The sequence below is a fragment of the Ranitomeya imitator genome, chromosome 5, assembly GCF_032444005.1.
Source record: "Ranitomeya imitator isolate aRanImi1 chromosome 5, aRanImi1.pri, whole genome shotgun sequence".
Lineage (NCBI taxonomy): Eukaryota > Metazoa > Chordata > Amphibia > Anura > Dendrobatidae > Ranitomeya > Ranitomeya imitator.
The window spans coordinates 447,512,237-447,536,142 of NC_091286.1; the positions used below are offsets into that span (position 1 = coordinate 447,512,237).

At 43.6% G+C, this 23,906-nt stretch overlaps 1 protein-coding gene across 5 annotated transcripts in view; it reads right to left on the reverse strand.

Moving 5' to 3' along the window:
• Positions 1 to 23,906, reverse strand: part of XXYLT1 (xyloside xylosyltransferase 1) — a 324,698-nt gene that overhangs the window by 48,774 nt on the left and 252,018 nt on the right. Inside the window, exon 4 of one of the 5 annotated variants that reach the window (XM_069727185.1) lies at positions 22,385 to 22,488. The exons of the other annotated variants lie outside the window; for them this stretch is intronic. Coding sequence (XP_069583286.1) covers positions 22,385 to 22,488 — 104 coding nt within the window. The remainder of the gene's footprint in view (positions 1 to 22,384; positions 22,489 to 23,906) is intronic. 5 annotated transcript variants of the gene reach the window in all.

Genomic DNA, 23,906 nt, shown 5'->3' on the forward strand with positions numbered 1-23,906 from the left:
TTAAACTACCAATTGCTATTTCTGCATGATGCCCTCCATTAGTAAAGGAGTTTCAAGAAATTAGTGAACTTTACAGTATCCAAACATTCCATCTGCATTATGCTCAATTATATATAATTGTCTAAGGGGTTCTTCCGTCTGTCTGTCTTTCTGTCTGTCTGTAACTTCCGTAAGGAAATCCCGCGTCGCTGATTGGTCTCGCCAGCTGCCTGTCATGGCTGCCGCGACCAATTAGCGACGGGCACAGTCCGATTAGTCCCTCCCTACTCCCCTGCAGTCAGTGCCCAGCGCCTAGATACTCCCCTCCAGTCACTGCTCACACAGGGTTAATGCAAACGGTAGCGGACCGCGTTATGCCGTGGGTAATGCACTCCGTTAACGCTGCTATTAACCCTGTGTGTCCCCAACTTTTTACTATTGATGCTGCCTATGCAGCATCAAGAGTAAAAATGATGTAATGTTAATAATAATAAAAAAAAACAAAAAACCTGCTATTCTCACCATCCGTAGTCTGCCGAGGCGCGCGCGGCTGCCGCCATCTTCTGTTCCCAGAGATGCATTGCGAAATTACCCAGAAGACTTAGCGGTCTCGCAAGACCGCTAAGTCATCTGGGTAATTTCACAATGCATCCTGGGAACGGAAGATGGCGGCAGCCGCGCGCGCATCGCCAAAGCTTCGCTGGATCCCGGCGGGTGAGTATATAACTTTTTTATTTTATTTTATTTTTTTAACAGGGATATGGTGCCCACACTGCTATATACTACGTGGGCTGTGTTATATACCACGTGGCTGCTATATACTACGTGGCCAGTGTTACATACTATGTGGGCTGTGTTATTTACTGCATAGGCTGTGCTATGTATTACGTGACCAGTGTTATATACTGCGTGGCCTGTGTTACATACTGCGTGGCTGCTATATACTGCGTGGGCAGTTATATAGTACGTGGGCTGTGTTATATACTGTTTGGGCTGTGTTATATACTGCGTGGCCATTGTTATATATTGCATGGCCTGTATTAACGCATCGGGTATTCTACAATATGTATGTATGTATGTATGTATGTATGTATATAGCAGCCACGTAGTATATAGCACAGGCCAGGTAGTATTTGTCTGCTATATACTACATGGCTCCTATATACTACGTGGCCTGTGCTATATACTATGTGGCTGCTATCTATAATATAATGCTGGGAGCGTCACTCTGTCCGAAGCCTTTATAGACTGCGCAGGCGCGACGCTCCTAGCTTTACATTATAGCCAGTGTCAGAAAAAAAAATGGTGCCGGAAAGCGCCGACTGCCGGGAGCAGGGGGACATGAACCGTAACCCGGACGTGGGGACACGGTGGACATGATCCCGCCCTGATGATGCTGTGGCAGTTAATGCCACAGCAATTTCTTACTTACGCCACCTGATTCCGGCCCATGAATGTCCCCCTGCTCCCGGAATCGGCACCTGCGCAGTCCGTGCTTTCCGCCGCCAATTTCTTGGTCCTCCTGCTCCCGGAATCGGCGCCTGCGCAGTCCGAGCTTTCCAGCGCCATTTTCTTGGATACTGCAGTGTGTCTTCAAGAAAATGGCGCCGGAAAGCGCGCACTGCGCAGGCGCCGATTCCGGGTGCAGGGGGGTATTTATGAGCCGGAAACAGGGGACGTGTGCACACGATCCCACCCTCATGACGCTGTGGCACCTCATGCCACAGCTATTTCTTACTTGGGCCCCCTGATTCCGGGCCATGAATGTCCCCCTGCTTCCAGAATCGGCGCCTGCGCAGTCCGCGCTTTCCGGCACCATTTTCTTGGATACTGCAGTGTGTCTTCAAGAAAATGGCGCTGGAAAGCGCGGACTGCACAGGCGCCGAATCCGGGAGCAGCAGTCCGCAAGCCAGAGGACCTGGAACAGCGCAGCGCAGTGCTGGAACGGGACAGGTGAATATAGCAAGTGTCGGGAGCCTGAGCTAGTGGTGACTCCGTCACCTGACCCCCACAGCGCGTCAGTGTCCCCGCCTGCTCAGGCCCCCCAGCACTCGGCGCCCAGCGATGATAGGTGAGCATGTTTTATATATATATATATATATATATATATATATATATATATATATATATATATATCGCAGCAGCATACGGGGCATATACTATGGAGCATCTTATGGGGGCCATCAACCATAATGGAGCAGCATACGGGGAATATACTATGGAGCATCTTATGGGGGCCAGCAACCATAATGAAGCAGCATATGAGGCATATACTATGGAGCATCTTATGGGGCCAACATTTATGGAGCAGTATACGGGGCATATACTATGGAGCATCTTATGGGGGCCAACACCCATAATGGTGCAGCATACGGGGCATAAACTATGGAGCATCTTATGGGGGCCATCAACCATAATGCAGCAGCATATGAGGCATATACTATGGAGCATCTTATGGGGGCCATCAACCTTTATGGAGGAGCGTATGGGGCATATGGATGCAGGATGGGAGCAGCACATGACAGAACGGGGGCGCAGGATGGGAGCAGCACATGACTGGATGGGGGCGCAGGATGGGAGCAGCAAATGACAGGATGGGGGCGCAAGATGGTAGCAGCACATGACAAGATTAGGGCGCAGGATGGAAGCAACATATACCAGGATGGAGACCATATACCAATATAAATGCTCGCCACCCGGGCATAGAACGGGTTCAATACCTAGTATACATATATACATACATATTCTAGAATACTCGATGCGTTCGAATCGGGCCACCATCTAGTAACTATATAAATGAATTAAACCCTGTACTCTTTTGCCCAATTCAATCCCAGTCACTGCATCCTTAATGGCCCCCACCATGTACCTCCTACTCCCCCGATTCATTATATTTACATGCTACTTCTGCCTCAATTCATTATGTCTCCATGCCCTTCTGCCCCAATTCATTGTCATGTATTCTTTATCCCACCCCACCCTCTAATTCATTATCAACTGCTCTACTCCACATTCAATACATCATTTACTCTGCCCCACCCCAATTCATCTTCTTTCCCACCCTCAACTCATCATTTACTATCCCAATCCACCAGTCTCAATACATCATTTACTCCCCCACCATCAAAATTCTTAATTTGCTCCCCCCCCCCCCCCCAAGTCATCATTTGCAAAGTCAAATGTTTACATACATTTCATTAGTATTTGGTACCATTGCCCTTAAATTGAATGATTTAGGTCAAACGTTTGGGATATCCTTCCACAAGCTTCTAACCATAGTTGGTCAGAAGTTGGGCCCATTCCTCCTGCCAAATCTGGTATAACTGATCCAGGTTTGTAAGTCGCTTTGCCCATACATTTTCAATAGGATGGAGAGCAGGGCTTTGTGATGGCCAATCCAAAAGATTGACTTGGTTAGCCACTTTGTTACCATTTTGGCAGAATGCTTCAGGTCATTGTCCATTTGGAAGACTCATTTCCGTCCGAGCTTTAACTTCCTGGCTGAGGTCTGAGATGTTTCTTCAGTATTGCCACATAATCATGTTTTCTCATGATGCCATCTATTTTGTGAAGTGCAGCAGTCACTTCTGCAGCAAAACAACCCCAAAACATAATGCTGCTATCCCCGTGTTTCCCAGTTGGGATGCTGTTCTTAGGCATCCAAGATTCTCCCTGTTTCCTCCAAACATAACGATTACGTCATTATGCCCAAAAAGTTCAATTTTACTTTCATGAGACCACAGAACGTGTCTCTAAAAATTAAGGTTTGTTTTCCTGTGTACATCTGCAAACATTAATCTGTCTTTTTATTTTTTCTTTGAAGTAATGGCTTCTTCCTGGCGGAATGGCCTTTCAGCCCATGATGATACAGTACTCGTTTCACTGTGAATATTGACAATTTTACCAGCTTCCATCATCATCTTCCAAAGGTCTTTGGATTGGCATGCACATGTCGGACCAATGCAAGTTCATCTCTGGGACATAGAACCTGTCTCCTTCCTGAGCAGCAGGATGGATGGACATTCCCATCTTATTTGTACTTGCCTTTTAATTATTTGTACAGTTTAACAAGGCACCTTCAGGTATCTTGAAATTGTACTCAAGGATGAGGCAGACTTGTGCAAATCCACAATTGCCTTTTTGATATCTTGGCCGATTTCTTTAGACTTTCCATGATGCTACACAAAGAAGCAGTGTGTTTCAGGTGTGCATTAAAATACATCCACAGGGGTGTCTCTAACTCAGATGTTGCCAAAAAACCAGAAGCTTCTAAACACATGACATCATATGGTCAGTCCAGAACTGTTTAAAGGCATAGTAATCTTTGTTTATTTAATCTTCTCACTTTGCAGTAAGTAATAAAAATGCCTTAGAATATTGTCTCTCACTCAATATTCTGCCATTTGGCAAATAATTATGGTAATCCTAATTGATCAAAATCAGGAAAGGTTTATTCTGATTTCATGTCAGATATTGAGAAAAATATGCATGTGTCTTTTTATATAGTGTATGTAAACTTATAGTTTCAACTGTATATATTTTTTTCTATTCCACTAGTCAATAGAACGTGCCACTGATTCAAGGCGGACAGGATTTACAGAAGATTCATAACCTGCAGAGCAGTCATTGAATTCTGGTTTAATGAAGCTAGCATGTGCTGTAATCAGTTCCTCTTTGTGTTAAGAGAAATTCTTGGCTTGCATATGCATAACATATATGAGAAATTGGGAATAATAATTTGGAATGTTATATTTGGTAAAAAAAAAAAGTATATATACACACTGTATGTGGGCATATATGGAATCCGATAAGAAAAAATTGTACACAAGAACCAATCATAAAAAATACAAAACTTTATTAACAAAAGGAAAAAAAAACAAGTAAGGCATTAAAAAAGTGGGAAACCAGAAAAATGGCAAATGAGACCCACCATATATTGTACAGAGGCACTACATAAAACTAAACACACTGATGTACTACTCATGATTATACGTCAAGCAAAGAACAAGATACTTGGTACAAGATTATTATATCCACAGACGTAAAATAATCAAAAGCAAACGTGTTTAATTAGTAGTACAAATTGGACCCCAAGAAGAAGACAATCAGCCGAAACGTACGTAGGGGCAGGCATTGGCACCCACCAGAGGTCATCCTTGTACTAGCGGAGAGGCATACAATATAAGCTGCTTGGAGGTCTAGTGTGAAGTTTCCACAATCAGTGATGGTTTGGGGAGCCATGTCATCTGTTGGTGTAGGTCCACTATGTTTTATCAAGACCAAAGTCAGTCCAGCCGCCTACCAGGAAATTTTAGAGCACTTCATGCTACCCTCAGCCAACAAGCTTTTTGTAGATGGAAATTTCATTTTCCAGCAGGACTTGTCACCTATCCACACTGCTAAAAGTATCAATACCTGGTTTAAAAATAACAGTAACACTGTGCTTAATTGGCCAGCAAACTCGCCTGACCTTAACCCCAGAGAATCTATGGTGTATTGTCAAGCGGAAGATGAGCAACACCAGACCCAACAATGCAGATGAGCTGAAGGCTGCTATCAAAGCAACCTGGGCTTCCATAGAACACCTCAGCAGTGCCACAGGCTGATTTTCCCCATGACACGACGCATTGAAGCAGTAATTCATGCAAAAGGAGCCCAACCAAGTATTGAATGCATTTATTGAACATACAGTTCAATAGGCCAACAATTCGGATTTTAAAATCATTTTCAAGCTGGTGTTATAAAGTATTCTAATTTACAGAGATAATGGCTTTTGGGATTTCATTGGCTGTAAGCCATAATCATCAACATGAACTAATGACTCATACACGGCTCCAAAAACTAAAGGGAACACTAAAATCCCACATCCTGGATATCACTGAATGAAATATTCCAGTTGTAAATATTTATTACATAGTGGAATGTGTTGAGAACAATAAAACCTAAAAATGATCAATTTACGGTAAATCACAACTAATATCCCACAGAGGTTTGGAGTTGGAATAATGCTCAAAATCAAAGTGGAAAATGAAGTTACAGGCTGATCCAACTTCAGTGGAAATGCCTCAAGACAAGGAAATGATGCTCAGTAGTGTGTGTGGCCTCCACGTGCCTGCATGACCTCGCTACAACGCCTGGGCATGCTCCTGATGAGGCGGCGGATGGTCTCCTGAGGGATCTCCTCCCAGACCTGGACTAAAGCATCTGCCAACTCCTGGACAGTGTGGTGTAAAATGACGTTGGTGCATGGTGCGAGACATGATGTCCCAGATGTGTTCAATTTGATTCAGGTCTGGGGAACGGGCGGGCCAGTCCATAGCTTCAATGCCTTCATCTTGCAGGAACTGCTGTCACACTCCAGCCACATGAGGTCTGGCATTGTCCTGCGTTAGGAGGAACCCAGGGCCAACCACACCAGCATATGGTCTTACAAGGGGTCTGAGGATCTCATCTCGGTACCTAATGGCAGTCAGGCTACCTCTGGCGAGCACATGGAGGGCTGTGCAGCCCTCCAAAGAAATGCCACCCCACACCATTACTGACCCACTGCCAAACCGGTCATGCTGAAGGATGTTGCAGGCAGCTGATCGTTCTCCACGGCGTCTCCAGACTCTGTCACATGTGCTCAGTGTGAACCTGCTTGCATCTGTGAAGAGCACAGGACACCAGTGGCGAATTTGCCAATCCTGGTGTTCTGTGGCAAGTGCCAAGCGTCCTGCACTGTGTTGGGCTGTGAGCACAAACCCCATCTGTGAACGTCGGGCACTCAGACCATCCTCATGGAGTTGGTTTCTAACCGTTTGTGCAGACACATGCACATTTGTGACCTACTGGATGTCATGTTGCAGGGCTCTGGCAGTGCTCCTCCTGTTCCTCCTTGCACAAAGGCTGAGGTAGCAGTCCTGCTGCAGGGTTGTTGCCCTCCTATGGCCCCCTCCAGGTCTCCTGGTGTACTGGCCTGTCTCCTGGTAGCGCCTCCAGGCTCTGGACACTACGTTGACAGACACCGTAAACCTTCTTGTCACAACTCGCATTGATGTGCCATCCTAGATGAGTAGCACTGCCTGAGCCACTTGTGTGGGTTGTAGAGTCCGTCACATGCTACCACGAGCGTGAAAGCACAACCAACATTCAAAAGTGACCAAAACATCAGCCAGAAAGCATTGGTACTGAGATGTGGTCTGTGGTCCCCACCTGCAGAACCACTCCTTTATTGAGGGTGTCTTGATAATTGCCAGTAATTCCCATGTGTTGTCTATTACATTTGCACAACAGCATGTGAAATTGATTGTCAAACAGTGTTGCTTCCTAAGTGGACAGTTTCATTTCACAGAAGTTTGATTTACTTGGAGTTATATTGTGTTTAAGTGTTCCCTTTATTTTTTGAAGCAGTGTATAATACTGTATATTTACAATTATTAAAAAAACAAACTTTTTTTTAAACTTTTTTACTTTGTCCCACTATGGGACTATTATTTTTTGTAGGCTGATCACTTGTATAGCAAGGAGATACAGAAGCGTCCCCATGCTATGCAAACTGTCAGCTCGGCACTGACAAAGAAAGTTGCTGATCATGCTCTTAGAATGATCAGCAACTTTCCTAGCTCTGGAAATCCGGATGTCGTCATGACAACATTAGGTCACCATGGCAATGATCAGGACCCTATTGTGAAAGAGAGTATGGCTGATGAAATCAACTGACCTTACATAAGGTCGTTTAAGCATAATATGGCAAGATAGCACCTGCATCCGGGACAACACCCTGTTATGCAAGATGGACCCGGGAGGAGGCTGATGCAGCACAATAGACCATATAAGGAACCAGCCAATCACGGACATACACGCGGCTTGCAAGATATGCATATCTCCGCCCTATCACTTTCTACTATATAAGATACTGTATCTGTACCAATGAACGAGTACTGCGCCTACTCTAATCAAGAGCGGAGCAAACATCTGACTGTGTCCAGCGTCATTCCTTCTCCGCATGCATTTAATTTATGGATTAGATGAGGAGCAGACAATCGAGGGTTATGAATTAACACTGCGGGTCTCGGATCCAAGGGCAGAGGGGCTGTCCTCCCTCTGCCTGCTCACTGAATGCTGCAATAGCATTGGATCGCAGGATTTAGGGGGTTAAAGTGCTGAGAGCGGTGCGGGATCGCTCCTGGCACTTCATGCCGGGTGTCAGCTATCAGAATCAGCTGACACTCGGTGGCGATCGCGCACGCACATCCTCTGAGTGCTTGATCGCATTGACGTAAGAATCCTTCCATGGTCAATAAGGACCAGGGCACAGGGACGTATTAATACGTACGATGTCAAAGACCAGTCCAAAGACACTCCATGTGCTCATAATTCAGTGGCTCTGTCAGGGGTTTTGTCTGAATCGTGCTTTTACTAATGGCCATTGATACTATGGCTTTTGAAAGAGGAAGGAAAAAAATGAAAGCGCTAAGGCTAAGTTCGTGCAGTCAGTGCAGTCCGTTTAACGGATGTGTTGAACGAACGAAAGTGCCGACGTTTGCACAGCACTAGCGCAGATGGAGCATCTGCTAGCTCCATCTATGCTAGCAGTGCGCAAGCAGTGATGGACCCAGAAAACGCTGCAGCTCGCGTCTCGGGTCCATCACTCAATGACGGCACATCGCTAGCGCACGCCCATTGTGGGCATGTGCTAGCGATGCGTCCGCCATTGAAAGTAATGGCGGCGTTAACGGACTACGTTACACCGCGGTGTAACATATTATGTTAAACGGGTCACACTAACGCAGTGAGAACCCAGCCTAAGACCAAAAGTCACCTGGTGCTGAAAGGCTGAAAGATGACAATGTAAACACATGTATCCCTGTATAGTTCTGGTATTACCATTTTTAAAAACTACTACTTTATAAAAATATTTAATTCCTGGGTACGTATTATTGAACGATTATAGAGAATTCTTTCAGAAAATATGTTGTGTTAAGTTTTATAGATTTTCTCGTAATCCAATGTATTTTTAGTGCTTTGCAAATCTTTGCTCAACAAAGACTCTGATCTTAGGTCAAGAACTGTCAACAATCCTGGCTCAAAGGAAATCTTTTCTAACAAGCAATTATTAGCAGAGAAGAAAGGAAGAAATTAATAACTGAAAGTCAAGTTTGTTGTCTTTTAGGCTAAGAGTAACTACATACGGTATTTGCCTCAGTTTGCTAAATCCATCTGATGAAAATGACTTAGTGGAAGAAAGTTAATTTATTTCCTGATATTTCATTCTGCAAAAGAATAAATGGCTGCAGATTCCATATTTATATCAAAACTAGATGGTGGCCCGATTCTAACGCATCGGGTATTCTAGAATATGTATGCGTAGTGTATAGCACAGCCCACGCAGTACATTGCGCAGCCCACGGAGTACATTGCACAGCCCACACAGTACATGTTGTACATTGCCCAGCCCACGTTGTACATTGCGCAGCCCACGTTGTACATTGCGCAGCCCACGTTGTACATTGCGCAGCCCACGTTGTACATTGCGCAGCCCACGTTGTACATTGCGCAGCCCACGTTGTACATTGCCCAGCCCACGTTGTACATTGCCCAGCCCACGTTGTACATTGCCCAGCCCACGTTGTACATTGCCCAGCCCACGTTGTACATTGCCCATCCCACGTTGTACATTGCCCAGCCCACGTTGTACATTGCCCAGCCCACGTAGTATATTGCCCAGCCCACGTAGTATATTGCGCATCCCACGTAGTATATTGCGTAGCCCACGTAATATATTGTCCAGCCACATAGTATATTGCCCACTCATGTAGTATATTGCCCAGTCACGTAGTATACAGCACACAGCCATGTAGTATACTGCCCAGCCACGTAGTATATTGCCCAGTCACGTAGTATACAGCACACAGCCACATAGTATACAGCACAGAGCCACGTAGTATACTGCCCAGTCACATAGTATATTGGCCAGTCACGTAGTATGCACCATATCCGTGTTTAAAAAAAAAAAAAAAAAAAGAATTAAAATAAAAAATAGTTACATACTCACCTTCTGGAGCCTCCGGATCGAAGCGTCCGGTTACCGATGCTCCTCGCGCGCTCCGGTCTTAAGATTGCATTGCGGTCTCACGAGATGATGACGTAGCGGTCTCTTGAGACCGCACGTCATCATCTCGCGAGACCACACTGCATGCAGTGGTCACCAGGGCGTCGCATTCATAGGCAGCATGAATAGTAAAAAGTTGGTCACACAGGGTTAATAGCAGCGTTAACCGAGTGCGTTACACCGCGGTCAACGCTGCCATTAACCCTGTGTGAGCGCTGACCGGAGGGGAGTACGGAGCGGGCGCTGTGACCGGAGGAGAGTACGGAGCAGGCGCTGTGACCGGAGGGGAGTACGGAGCGGGCGCTGTGACCGGAGGGGAGTACGGAGCGGGCGCTGTGACCGGAGGGGAGTACGGAGCGGGCGCTGTGACCGGAGGGGAGTACGGAGCGGGCGCTGTGACCGGAGGGGAGTACGGAGCGGGCGCTGTGACCGGAGGGGAGTACGGAGCGGGCGCTGTGACCGGAGGGGAGTACAGAGCGGGCGCTGTGACCGGAGGGGAGTACGGAGCGGGCGCTGTGACCGGAGGGGAGTACGGAGCGGGCGCTGTGACCGGAGGGGCGTACGGAGCGGGCGCTGTGACCGGAGGGGCGTACGGAGCGGGCGCTGTGACCGGAGGGGAGTACGGAGCGGGCGCTGTGACCGGAGGGGCGTACGGAGCGGGCGCTGTGACCGGAGGGGCGTACGGAGCGGGCGCTGTGACCGGAGGGGCGTACGGAGCGGGCGCTGTGACCGGAGGGGCGTACGGAGCGGGCGCTGTGACCGGAGGGGCGTACGGAGCGGGCGCTGTGACCGGAGGGGAGTACGGAGCGGGCGCTGTGACGGGAGGGGAGTACGGAGCGGGCGCTGTGACCGGAGGGGAGTACGGAAGAAAATTGAATAGTTATTAAATTTGTTTTGTTTTAATGAAGCTTTATTTATTTTACTTACTTATATAGCGACATTAATTCCACAGCGCTTTACATACATTATCGGCACTGTCCCCATTGGAGCTCACAATCTAAATTCCCTATCAGTAGGTCTTTGGAATAATATATATATTAAAATTTGTTTTATCAAAAAAGCTTTAAAAATAAATGTAACACATAAATCTGATTTAAACAATAGGTTATTTTCTGAGAACACATTCACCTTTAATTTTACCAAAGGTTTAGACTTGCATAAAATTGTCTTGTGTCTTACTTCTGCCAATATACCCTGATATACAAAACAAGAACATATTTTATATTTTGAAATAATGAAAAAATACTTCCACAGTCATACTGCTGTGTGTGCCGCGTATGTAAAGCCTTATACAAAGCAACTTAGCAGGCTGTGTGTGTTCACTAAACCACCTGGAATAGGGAATGATTGCTTTATTCCATCTACTACAGAAGCAGAGAACAGCATTTTACTTCCATCATGTAATATCTAGGTCACGGCAAAGAGCACAATGAAAATGTAAACCACTAAGCAAAAGACATCAAATACATTCTGCCGTTCTAAAAACATGGAATATGTTAACATTTTGGTATAAACAGCTTCTTTCTCAATTCAGATTAACTCGTGAAGATACAATTCACCCAGAGGTAGATTCATTTCTCAAAATAAAAGGTGTATTATGCAGAGAAATACTGTGAATGCACTGATCCTTATTTTATATTTTGCTTAAAAATGTAGGCTTTAAAAAAAAAAAAAAAAAAATAGGTCAAAAGATAAATGTAGGGCTCTTTACAGCATTCACTAAAAACTGTTGCTTCCATTTTCCAATGGGCCTATGAAAAATGAAAACTGGAATCTGACAAAATGTTCTTCTTTAAGTCTTCTTTCACACTTCCATCTTCCAAATCTGCACAAGATCCGTCAAGACGTTGAAGTGACGGATCCTGTGCAGATTGTGGAAAACGTGTGCACTGGGCCGGTCTTTCTGACGGACCCGTTGAGGCTATGCGCACCTGTTGTGTATGCGTCTTCGCAGAGGTTTTCTGCTGTGAAAATGCATACACAACACAAACCAGGTTAAAAAAAAAAAAAAAATATCACAGTATTCTCACCTACCGGCGTCCCACGCAGCGATGCTCCCGGCAGCTAGTGTTCCTAGTAATAAATTGTGAAATCTCGTGAGAAGAGAAGTCGCGGTCTCGCGAGATTTCGCAATGTATTACTAGGAACGCTAGCTGCCGGGAGCATCGGTGACACTGCGCGGGACGTCGGTAGGTGAGAATATTGTGATTTTTTTTTTTTTATTATTATTATTTTTAACATTATATCTTGTTACTATTGATGCTGCATAGGCAGCATCAATAATAAAAAGAGAGCGAGTGAGAATTTCCCTGATGGGAAATTCTTCCACGCATACTCAGTTTGAAAAGACGGAACCCGTCGCTGGATTTCTGCTTTTCAGGGTATGTACACACGTTCAGGTTTTTTTGCGCTTTTTTTCGCGATAAAAACACTATAAAAACTCATTAAAAATGCATGAATTATGCATCCTGCAATTTTTGTGCACATGATGTGTTTTTTTCTGCAAAAAAAAGCGCATTGTGGTAAAAAAAAAAAGCAGCATGTTCATTAATTTTGTGCTTTTTCGCGTTTTTCCCGCTATTCTATGCATTTGGAAAAAACTCCCCAAAAAAACGCATCAAAAACACGCAAAAAAATGCGTCAAAAACGCAAAAAAAAAAAAACCCTAAAAAAAAAAAAAAAAAAAAAAAAAAAAACGCATGCGGATTTCTGGCAGAAATGTCCGGTTTTTGTCAGGAACATTTCTGCCAGAAATCCTGATGTGTGCACAATATTTTTTTTTATTTTCACAGCTCAAACTTCTGTGACACATACAGGGGTACAAGGTGCTCAATACACATTTAGATTCATTCCTTGAGGGGTCTAGTTTTCAAAATGGGATCACAGGGGCACTCCAAACACGACATGGTATTCACTCTCGATTACAGCCGTTTTTGCTTTCAAATAGTCAAACGGTGCTCTATTCCCTTCTGAGCCCTGCCGCGTGCCCAACAGTAGTTTTTCCCTACATAAGAGGTATCGAAGTACGCAGGAGAAATTGCACAACAAATAGTAGGATCCATTTTCTCCTGTTACCCTTGTGAAAATAAAAAAAAGTTGGGGCTAAAGCAAGATTTTTCTAAAAAAAAAAAAAAAAAAGTTTTATGTTCATTTTTTCTTCCACATTGCTTCACTTCCTGTGAAATACCTAAAGGGTTAATAATCTTCTTGAATGTGGTTTTGTGGACTTTGAGGGGTGCAGTTTTTACAATGGTGTCACTTTTGGGTATTTTCTTTAATATAAGCCACTTCCATTCTTATAGTCCCTATAAAAATGGTTTTGTAGATCTTGTTGGAAAAATAAGAAATTGCGGATCAACTTTTAACCCTTATAACTTCCTAACCAAAAAAAAATATGCTTCAGAATCTGTGCTGATGTAAAGTAGACATGTGGGAAATTTTTTCTATTAGCTATGAAAATTTCATAATTTTCTACATTTTTCCAAATTTCCAATATTTTCGCAAATAAACAAGCCATATCAAACAAAATTTTACCACAGTTGTGAAGTGCAATATGTCACGAAAAAAACAAATCTCAAAATCAGTGGGATCTGTTGCAGCGTTCCAGAGTTATTACCTCAAAGTGGCAGTGGTCAAATTTACAAAATTTGGCATGGTCATTAAGGTCAAAATTGGCTCAGTCACTAAGGGGTTAAAAGGAAGTGTGGCACAGCAGAAGAGGTCAGCTTGTCTTACCCAAAATGTGACGTAAATTATTGGTGAAAAGTAAGCCAAGGGTGTAAACTTCGACTAGACACTCTAAAGATGCACCAGATTGGTCAAACAAAATGATCCAAATTAATACATTTGATGCACTTTTTAGACTTTGCATAAAGCTGCACTGTTGCCCCTATGTCTACATCTCCAATTAAACTTTTTATCTCTTATTAAAAAAAGAATAAAAATACGAAATAAGAAACAAATTGCTCCTACATCACTGTCTGTGGGAATTAAGTAGCTAGAAAATCCCACCAGTCAAGTGTCACCAGAGGTTCATGTTAATCACTACGTGCTAGGATTGCTGACTGATATTAAGAAGTACTAGCTACTTTATAGCGTAACAGGAAAATTAATGTGACATTTCTTGTTAAGGTATGGATTACTCTATAGGAAAAAAAATCTAGATAATCTATATCTAGTCTTAGCATAAATAGTCAATGAGTTTCTTGAGCTCCTGAGAAATCTTTAGCACTTTATCCTGGCTACTCTGATTTTGCTAGTTACTGAAGCATGGAACATGATAAATAACTTGCCATATATCTGCAAGAAAAGTATTGCAACTGTATAAAGCGAACCTGTCACCAGGTTTGGTCGATTTACCAGACATCCACCCACCACCCGCACCCCCCCCCCCACCCCCCGGTAGAGTATAATAAAACTTATTTTTCTGATCTTTCTGGTTGGTTCGGGGGCTTATCTACAGCTTTGTAGAATGCTGTAGATAAGCCCTGAAAGACAGTGGCCATATCTTATATTGGCCAAAACTGCTGACAGGTTCGCTTTAAGCCTGGAAGAGAATATAACAAGATAAAAATAAAAAAAAAGCTATCCAAAGATTTAAAAATCAGTTCTGTTCAAACGCTGGAGTTAAAAATGAAGTGTTCTGGTAATACCAATACAGTCAGGTGGAACAAGGAAGATTTCCATCAAGGACCAGGAGATGTAAAGAAAAAAAATCAGCACGTGACCTACAGGAATCTGGGATTTCGGAAACAAAATTGGTGGTTGTTTCAGTCTGAAAAAAACGAGCTACATGTTAGAGCTGTCAAAAGAAAAGCAATTGGAGTGCCATGTACTCCATAGTAAACATTAAGTCTGCTGTATCACTTAAGAAGCACCCTTTAGTAAATTGCTGCTTTCTTTTTCTTTTTGTAATTCTTTATTTAAGGAAATTTTAATAAACATACAATACAAGAAATTAATGGCTCAGCCAATTAACAATCAACATATGCTCCATAAAGCAGAAAATATTTGCTCAAACAGTAACCAAACCAATATATTAATTCTAGATAGAGTATTGGTTACATCTACATGAAGCCATACTGGCAGAGGACATAGAACAAGGGAAACAATAAAAAGAACGAATATCAGGTATTAGTAACTTAGTAGGTATAACAACGGTTCCCAGAAGAATGTAGTCGTATCCTCTGGAAACTTGCAAAGATGAGACACTAGGAGTAAAGAATGCAAGATACTTAGGATAAGTCAAAAATGAGTAATGAGAGCTATCCGAGTTAGAAATATTTGATATAAATTGGTGTAATTTGAGGTCGGGCTCCGTCACTCCGGCAAATGAAGAGCACAGAATCTTGGCAGCAGAAAACGGGAACGGGAAAAGGGAGTGTGTAGCCAAGACAAAAGTCGAAAGTTGATAGCTGTCAAGAAGAGAGAACGGGTTTATTTATCCACAGAAGCCAAATTGATATAAATTTACCATGAGTGCGTGAATCCCAACTTGACGCTCCTCCATTCTGTAAATATCCTGAACCTTAGCTATCCACTCAGCAATTGTAGGGGGGGGAGGGTTGTCTCCAATGTATGGAAATTAGGTGCTTTGCTGCCGCTAGCAAAAGGCTTAAATTCGTTGGTAGGTAGCGATAGTAGAACTTCTTGAGGAGTTAGGTTCCGCTTAGTTAAGCCTAATTGGCAAAGATATCTATTAATTTCTGACCAATATTTGGAGATAACAGGGCATGACCAAAAAATATGAGCCAGGGTTCTAACCGAACCAGAACACCTCCAGCAAAGGGGAGAGAAAGTTAAACCCATGTGGAACAGTCTATGTGGTGTTCTATACCAACGTGAGAGGATTTTAAAGGTATGTGCACACGTGAGGATTTCTTGCAGAAATTTTCCTGACAAAAACCGGGCATTTCTGCCAGAAATCCGCATGCGTTTTTTCGTGTTTTTTCATGCGTTTTGACGCGTTTTTGGTGCGTTTTTTCCCAAATGCATAGAATAGCGGGAAAAATGCAGAAAATCCGCAAAATTAATGAACATGCTGCTTTTTTTTTTACTGCAATGCATTTTTTTCGCGGAAAAAAATGCACCATGTGCACAAAACATGCAGAATGCATTCTAAATGATAGGATGCATAATGTATGCGTTTTGAGTTTTTATGGCATTTTTACCGCGAAAAAACCTGAACGTGTGCACATAGCCTAAAGGAGTTTTCCTGTAATAGAATACACCTTGAGAAGCCATGGGAGTTATTTAAGATTTGACTAGACTCCTGGGGAGACAGGAAGAGGTTTAGTTCCGATTCCCACGAGGATAAATAGAGTGTCTTGAATTGAGAGGGCGGATTGACAAGATTAGCATACAATTTAGAGATGAGTTTAGGGGGAATAGACAGAAGACCAACCAAAAATTCCAGCCATAGCCAATCAGAATTATGCTTATGTCCCGACCAGAGTTTTGAAATAATAAAGTTTACATGGAGTTTTTGTAAGAGATCCGGAGGTTGTTTCCTGGCTTCCTTTGGCCAGTCCTCTATGCAGGGGACCTGGTTTGAAAGAAAGTGTGAGATTGGTAGGTTCGGTAAAAAAATCCATAAACATCAACATAATTTGGATCAGTAAGCCAAGGGATGACTATTAATGGGATAGTGTCTAAAAAATAACCATGAGGTAATATATTGGGAACTAAAGAGCGTCTAATAGTTAAAGTGTTATAAGTTATTGCATCAATCGAGTGAGTAGTCGGGGTACAGGAAGACGATAGAAAAATCTCCGCCATATTACCCATCAGACTGACTTCAAGATTCGACGCCCTCTGATCAGGGTTGGTCTTGACCATACGTAGCCAACGAGCAAGGTGGATGGCATGATAGTATTTTTTAAAATCGGGGAGGCCAAGTCCCCCTTTATTTTTTGGTAGAAAAAGAATTTTAGGAGGTAGTCTGGCTCTTGTTTTTCCATATGAATTTTGCAACTAATTTATTCACAATGATAAAAAAAAGAGTTGGGAAGGGGGATAGGGACCATATTCATTACATAAAAAAAAATTTCGGAAAGATATAAGATTTGATAACGTTGATCCTTCCTATCCAAGAAAGGTAGGGTAGATCGTATGAAATGAGTAAAGTTTGTAAGTTGGACAAGAGAGGGAGAAAATTAAATTTATATAGTAAAGAGGGGTCTGCGGCTAAATAAATCCCCAGAAATTTTAATTTCTCGGGGGGGCAATTAAAAGGGGTCGTTTGTTTTAGTATCGAAATCTCCTTTTCTGATGCCGAGATATTCAGAATTTCATATTTGCTCATGTTAATTTTGAAGTTCGAGACAATTCCAAATTCAGTAAATAAATCTAAGAGGTTTGAGAAAGCGGTTTTAGGGTTCGAGATAAACAAAACCCAATTTGTCATTTATATGGTCATCAGTTTGTAATCCATATGTCCATTTTTAACATCCATACGACAACTGTGTTATATGTCCACAACTTAAAATATAATTATAGGCCAAAACAGAATTTTGTATGTTAACTAATGAATCCATAAAAATGACAACAGTAGAGTTTAATGGGCAAGTCTGATCCGAAAATCATATCGGACTAGTGCATGTGGTGCGATTTTTCACAAGCGGTCTGTGTGTAAAAGCTTTTCTGTGAATTACACTATTGACTTGCATCATAACCGAGTCTGTTGGCCCTCACTGAAACCTGTATTCAGGATTTTAACACGGTTTCCCCTGCTGCCATTTCCCATGGTGGCCTACAATTCTCCCATTCCCCGAGACCCACAAACAGACCTGGTGGTGGAGTCTGCATACTCCTATCCCCACAATGCACCTTCCAGGTCATCCCCCCAGTTCCATCACTATCATTCCCTTCTTTTGAGGTCCACACCATCAGGCTATCCCATCCCCTCTCCCTCAGAGTAGCGGTCATATATCTGCCCCAGGCTCGCCTGTCCAGTTCCTTGACCACTTCTCAGCCTGGCTACAGAACTTAATGTCCTTAGAACTCCCAACCCTCATCCTGGGAGACTTCGACATCCCCATAAACAGCCCCACTAACACATTTGCATCCCAGCTTCTATCACTAACCACAGCTCTCAACCTCTGAAACACACAAAGATAGTAACACCCTTGACCTGGTCTTCGCCCGGCTCTGCTCAATCTCCCACTTAGATAACTCACCGCTTCCCCTCTCTGATCATACATTCTCTCCTTCGCGCTCACAATCCTTCGCCCACCCCAGCACACTCCTATCTACCACACATTCAGAAATCTAAAAGCCATTAACTCTCAGACTCCTTACACTTCCTCCAGTCGCTCTCTCAAGTCGTCACAACTCACCTAACTACAATCTGTAATCTCTCCCTCTCCTCTGGCATTTTCCCATCCTCCTTCAAACACTATAATTACTCCATTATTCAAAAAACCCACTCTCGACCCATCCTGCAAAAATAACTACAGACCAGTCTCCAACCTCCCCATCATCTCTAAACTCTTGGAGCGCCTGGTCTACTCCTGCCTTACCCGTTACCTCTCCACTCATTCCCTCCTAGACCCTTCACAGTGCGGTTTCCGCCCCCTACTCTTGACAGAAACTGCACTCATCAAAGTGACCAAGGACCTTCTGACAGTAAAGTGTAACGATGACCACTCTCTGCAGCTTTTGACACTGTTGACCACCATCTCCTACTCTCTATGCTCCAGTCACTAGGCATTAAGGACACTGCTCTCTTGTGGTTCTCTTCCTATCTCTCTGACCGCACCTTCAGTGTTGTTCGCTGGCTCCACTTCAACTCCTCCTCTCAATGTTGGGGTACCTCAGGGCTCAGTCCTTGGCCCACTTCTCTTTCTCTACACGGCCCCAATTGGACACACCATCAGCAGATTTGGATTTCAGTACCATCTTTATGCCGATGACACAACTATACACGTCATCCCCTGACCTTGCCCCCGTTGTACTACAGATTGCTAGTGACTGTGTCCGCAGTCTCCAAAATCATGTCCGCTCTCCATCTGAAACTCAACCTCTCCAAAACTGAACTTCTTCTGCTCCTACTGTCTACTAACCTCCCTAAATCTGACATTTCCCTCTCCGTGGATGGCACCATAATAACACCCCGACAGCAGGCGCGCAGTCTGGGTGGTACGTTTGACACCATTCTCTCCTTCACTTCCCATATACAATCTCATGCCGCTTACACCTAAAGAACATCTCTAGAATCCATCTTTCTCACCATGGAAACAACAAAAACCCTCACTGTTGCCATGATCCATTTCTGTCTGGACTACTGTAATGATATATTAATTGGCCTCCTTTTCACTCTACTTTCCCCTCTCCAGTCCATCTTTAATGCAGCAGCCAGGGTCTTCCTACTGGCTAATCGGTATTCAGATGCAGCCGCTCTTCGCCAGTCGTTACACTGGTTGCCCATTCATTAGAGGATCCAATTCAAAGTACTTGTTCTCACCCAAAAAGCTGTTCACAGTGCGGCACCACCTTACATCTCCTCCCTTTTTTATGTCTATCTGCCTAGCTGACCGCTGCGCTCTGGAAATGACTTTTGACTAACCTCTACGCTAATCCATACCACCCACTCCCGACTCCAAGGCTTCTCCTGCGCCAATCCTCTGGAATGCTCTAACCCAAGAAATTAGGACCATCCACAATTTGCATAGTTTTAGGCGGGCCCTTTTTTCAGAGCGGCCTATCACATTCCCTAATAAAAGTCATTTTATGTGTAAGGGGGCGTGTGCAGCCCATTCACTATCTCCATCTATCCCCCACTCCCGGAAGATGGCTGGACCATCATTGTAAATACATAATTGTAAATAAGCTCCTGTACTTTGTATCTCCCCCACCTCATTGTAGATTTTAAGCTCTCATGAGCAGGGTCGTCTTATTGTGCTTTAATTATTTAATTGTTAATGCAAGATTATTATTATTATAAGAAGTACAAAAGGTCCAGCAATTCAGAGATAATCCCATAAGACAATGTTTATTCAATCATCGTTCAATCATGGTTAAAATATGACAAAAAATAGACCATTAACTGGTCTATATTTTTCTGCAGATTTTGCCTTAACCTCTTTCTGACCTCGGATGGGATGGTACGTCCGAGGTGAAATACTGCGCTTTGATGCAGGGCTCCGGCGGTGAGCCCACATCAAAGCTGGGGCATGTCAGCTGGTTTGAACAGCTGACATGTGCCCGCAATAGCGGCGGGTGAAATCGCGATTCACCCGCCGCTATTAACGCTGACAGCGGCATTTAACCGGCGCTTCCGGCCGAGCGGCAGGAAATGAGCGCATCGCCGACCCCCGTCACATGATCAGGGGTCAGCGATGCGTCAGGATGGTAACCATAGAGGTCCTTGAGACCTCTATGGTTACTGATGCCGGCCTGCTGTGAGCACACCTGCATTTCTGTAGCAGAGCCGATCGAGTGGTGCCAGCTTCTAGCCTCCCATGGAGGCTATTGAAGCATGGCAAAAGTAAAAAAGAATGTGAAAAAAAATGAATAGAATATAAAAGTTTAAATCACCCCCTTTTCGCCCCATTCAAAATAAATCAATTAAAAAAAAAAAAAAATCAAACCTACACATATTTGGTATCGCCGCGTTCAGAATTGCCTGATTTATAAAAAAAAAAAAAAAAAAAAGATTAACCTGATCGCTAAACGGCGTAGCGAGAAAAACATTCGAAACGCCAGAATTACTTTTTTGGTCGCCGCGACATTGCATTAAAATGCAATAACGGGCGATCAAAAGAACGTATCTGCACCAAAATGCTATAATTAAAAAAGCCAGCTCAGCACGCAAAAAATAAGCCCTCACGCAACCCCAGATCATGAAAAATGGAGATGCTGCGGGTATCGGAAAATAGCGCAATTTTTTGGGAATTTTTTTTCACCACTTAGATAAAAGAGAACCCACACGTTTGGTGTCTATGAACTCATAACGACTTGGAGAATCATAATGGCAGGTCAGTTTTAGCATTTAGTGAACCTAGTAAAAAAAGCCAATCAAAAAACAAGTGTGGGATTGTACTTTTTTTTTGCAATTTCACAGCACTTGGAATTTTCTTCCTGTTTCCTAGTACACGACAAGCTAAAACTAATGAGGTCGTTCAAAAGTACAACTTGTTTCACAAAAAACAAGCTCTCACATGGCCATATTGAAGGAAAAATATAAAAGTTATGGCTCTGGGAAGAAGGGGAGCAAAAAACGAACACGGAAAAACAGAAAATCCCAAGGTCATGAAGGGGTTAATCATGCCCAACAGCCAAAAGATGGATCAGAAAAGTGCATGCTGCAATTTTTCATAAGAAGATGGCAAAGCATTTTCAAGTTGCCCTTTCCTCAGTTCGAAATATAATTAAGAAATGGCAGTTAACAGGAACAGTGGAGGTCAAGATAAGGTCTGGAAGATCAAGCAAAATTTCAGTGAGAGCTGCTCGTATGATTGCTAGAAAGGCAAAGCAGAATACCCGCTTGACTGCAATAGATCTTCAGAAAGGTTTAGCAGACAGTGGAGTTGTGGTACATTCTTCTACTGTTCAGAGACACCTGCACAAATATGGTCTTCATGGAGAAGTCATCAGAAGAAAACCTCTCCTACGTCCTCATAAGGGTCAGAAGTACGCAAGAGAACATCTAAACAAGCCTGATGCATTTTGCAAACACGTCCTGTGGTTTGAAAAGGATAAAATAGAACTCTTTGGCCACAATGATCAAACGTACAGTACAGACCAAAAGTTTGGACACACCTTCACATTTAAAGATTTTTCTGTATTTTCATGACTATGAAAATTGTACATTCACACTGAAGGCATTAAAACGTGGAATTATATACTTAACAAAAAAGTGTGAAACAACAAATTATGTCTTATAGTCTAGGTTCTTCAAAGTAGCCACCTTTTGCTTTGATGAACTGCTAAGCACACTCTTGATGAGCTTCAAGAGGTAGTCACCGGGAATGATTTTCACTTCACAGGTGTGCCCTGTCAGGTTTAATAAGTGGGATTTCTTGCCTTTAAATGGGGTTGGGACCATCAGTTGTGTTGCGCAGAAGTCTGGTGGATACACAGCTGACAGTCCTACTGAATAGACTGTTAGAATTTGTATTATGGCAAGAAAAAAACAGCTAAGTAAAGAAAAACGAGTGGCCATCATTACTTTAAAGGGAACCTGTCACCCCCAAAATCGTGGGTGAGGTAAGCCCACCGGCATCAGGGGCTTATCTACAGCATTCTGTAATGCTGTAGATAAACCCCCAATGTATCCTAAAAGATGAGAAAAAGACATTAGATTATACTCACCCAGGGGCATTCCCGATGTTGATCCGGGTCCTCCCATCTTCATCAGATGACGTCCTCTTCTGGTCTTCACGCTGCGGCTCCAGCGCAGGCGTACTTTGTCTGCCCTGTTGAGGAAAAAGGGAAAGGTCAGAGACTCGGCGCCTGCACACTGCAGTACTTTGCTCTGCCCTCAACAGGGCAGACAAAATACGCCTGCGCTGGAGCCGCAGCGTGAAGACCAGAAGAGGACATCATCTGATGAAGATGGGAGGCACCGGACCAACAGCGGGAACGCCCCTGGGTGAGTATAATCCAACGTCTTTTTCTCATCTTTTAGGATACATGGGGGCTTATCTACAGCATTACAGAATGCTGTAGATAAGCCCCTGATGCCGGTGGGCTTATCTCACCCGCGATTTTGGGGGTGACAGGTTCCCTTTAAGAAATGAAGGTCAGTCAGTCCGAAAAATTGGGAAAACTTTGAAAGTGTCCCCAAGTGCAGTGGCAAAAACCATCAAGCACTACAAAGAAACTGGCTCACAATAGGCCTGCCCGAGTAAAGGAAGACCAAGAGTCACCTCTGCTTCTGAGGATAAGTTTATCTGAGTCACCAGCCTCAGAAATCGCAGGTTAGCAGCAGCTCGGATTAGAGACCAGGTCAATGCCACACAGAGTTCTAACAGCAGACACATCTCTACAACAACTGTTAAGAGGAGACTTTGTGCAGTAGGCCTTCATGGTAAAATAGCTGCTAGGAAAACACTGCTAAGGACAGGCAACAAGCAGAAGAGACTTGTTTGGGCTTAAGAACACAAGGAATGGACATTAGACCAGTGGAAATATGTGCTTTGGTTTGATGAGTCCAAATTTGAGATCTTTGATTCCAACCACCGCGTCTTTGTGCGACGCAGAAAAGGTGAACGGATGGACTCTACATGCCTGGTTCTCACCGTGAAGCATGGAGGAGGAGGTGTGATGGTGCTTTGCTGGTGAAACTGTTGGGGATTTATTCAAAATTGAAGGCATACTGAACCAGCATGGCTACCACAGCATCATGCAGCAGCATGCTATTCTATCCGGTTTGCGTTTAGTTGGACTATCATTTATTTTTCAACAGGACAATGACCCCAAACACCACCAGACTGTGTAAGGGCTATTTGACCAAGAAGGAGAGTGATGGGGCGCTACGCCAGATGACCTGGCCTCCACAGTCACCAGACCTGAACCGAATCGAGATGGTTTGGGGTGAGCTGGACTGCAGAGTGAAGGCAAAAGGGCCAACAAGTGCTAAGCATCTCTGGGAACTCCATCAAGATTGTTGGAAGACCATTCCCGGTGACTACCTCTTGAAGCTCATCAAAAGAATGCCAAGAGTGTGCAAAGCAGTCATCAAAGCAAAAGGTGGCTACTTTGAAGAACCTAGAATATAAGACATAATTTCAGTTGTTTCACATTTTTTAATGTATTTAAGTATAAAATTCCACATGTGTTAATTCATAGTTTTGGTGCCTTCAGTGCGAATGTACAATTTTCATAGTCATGA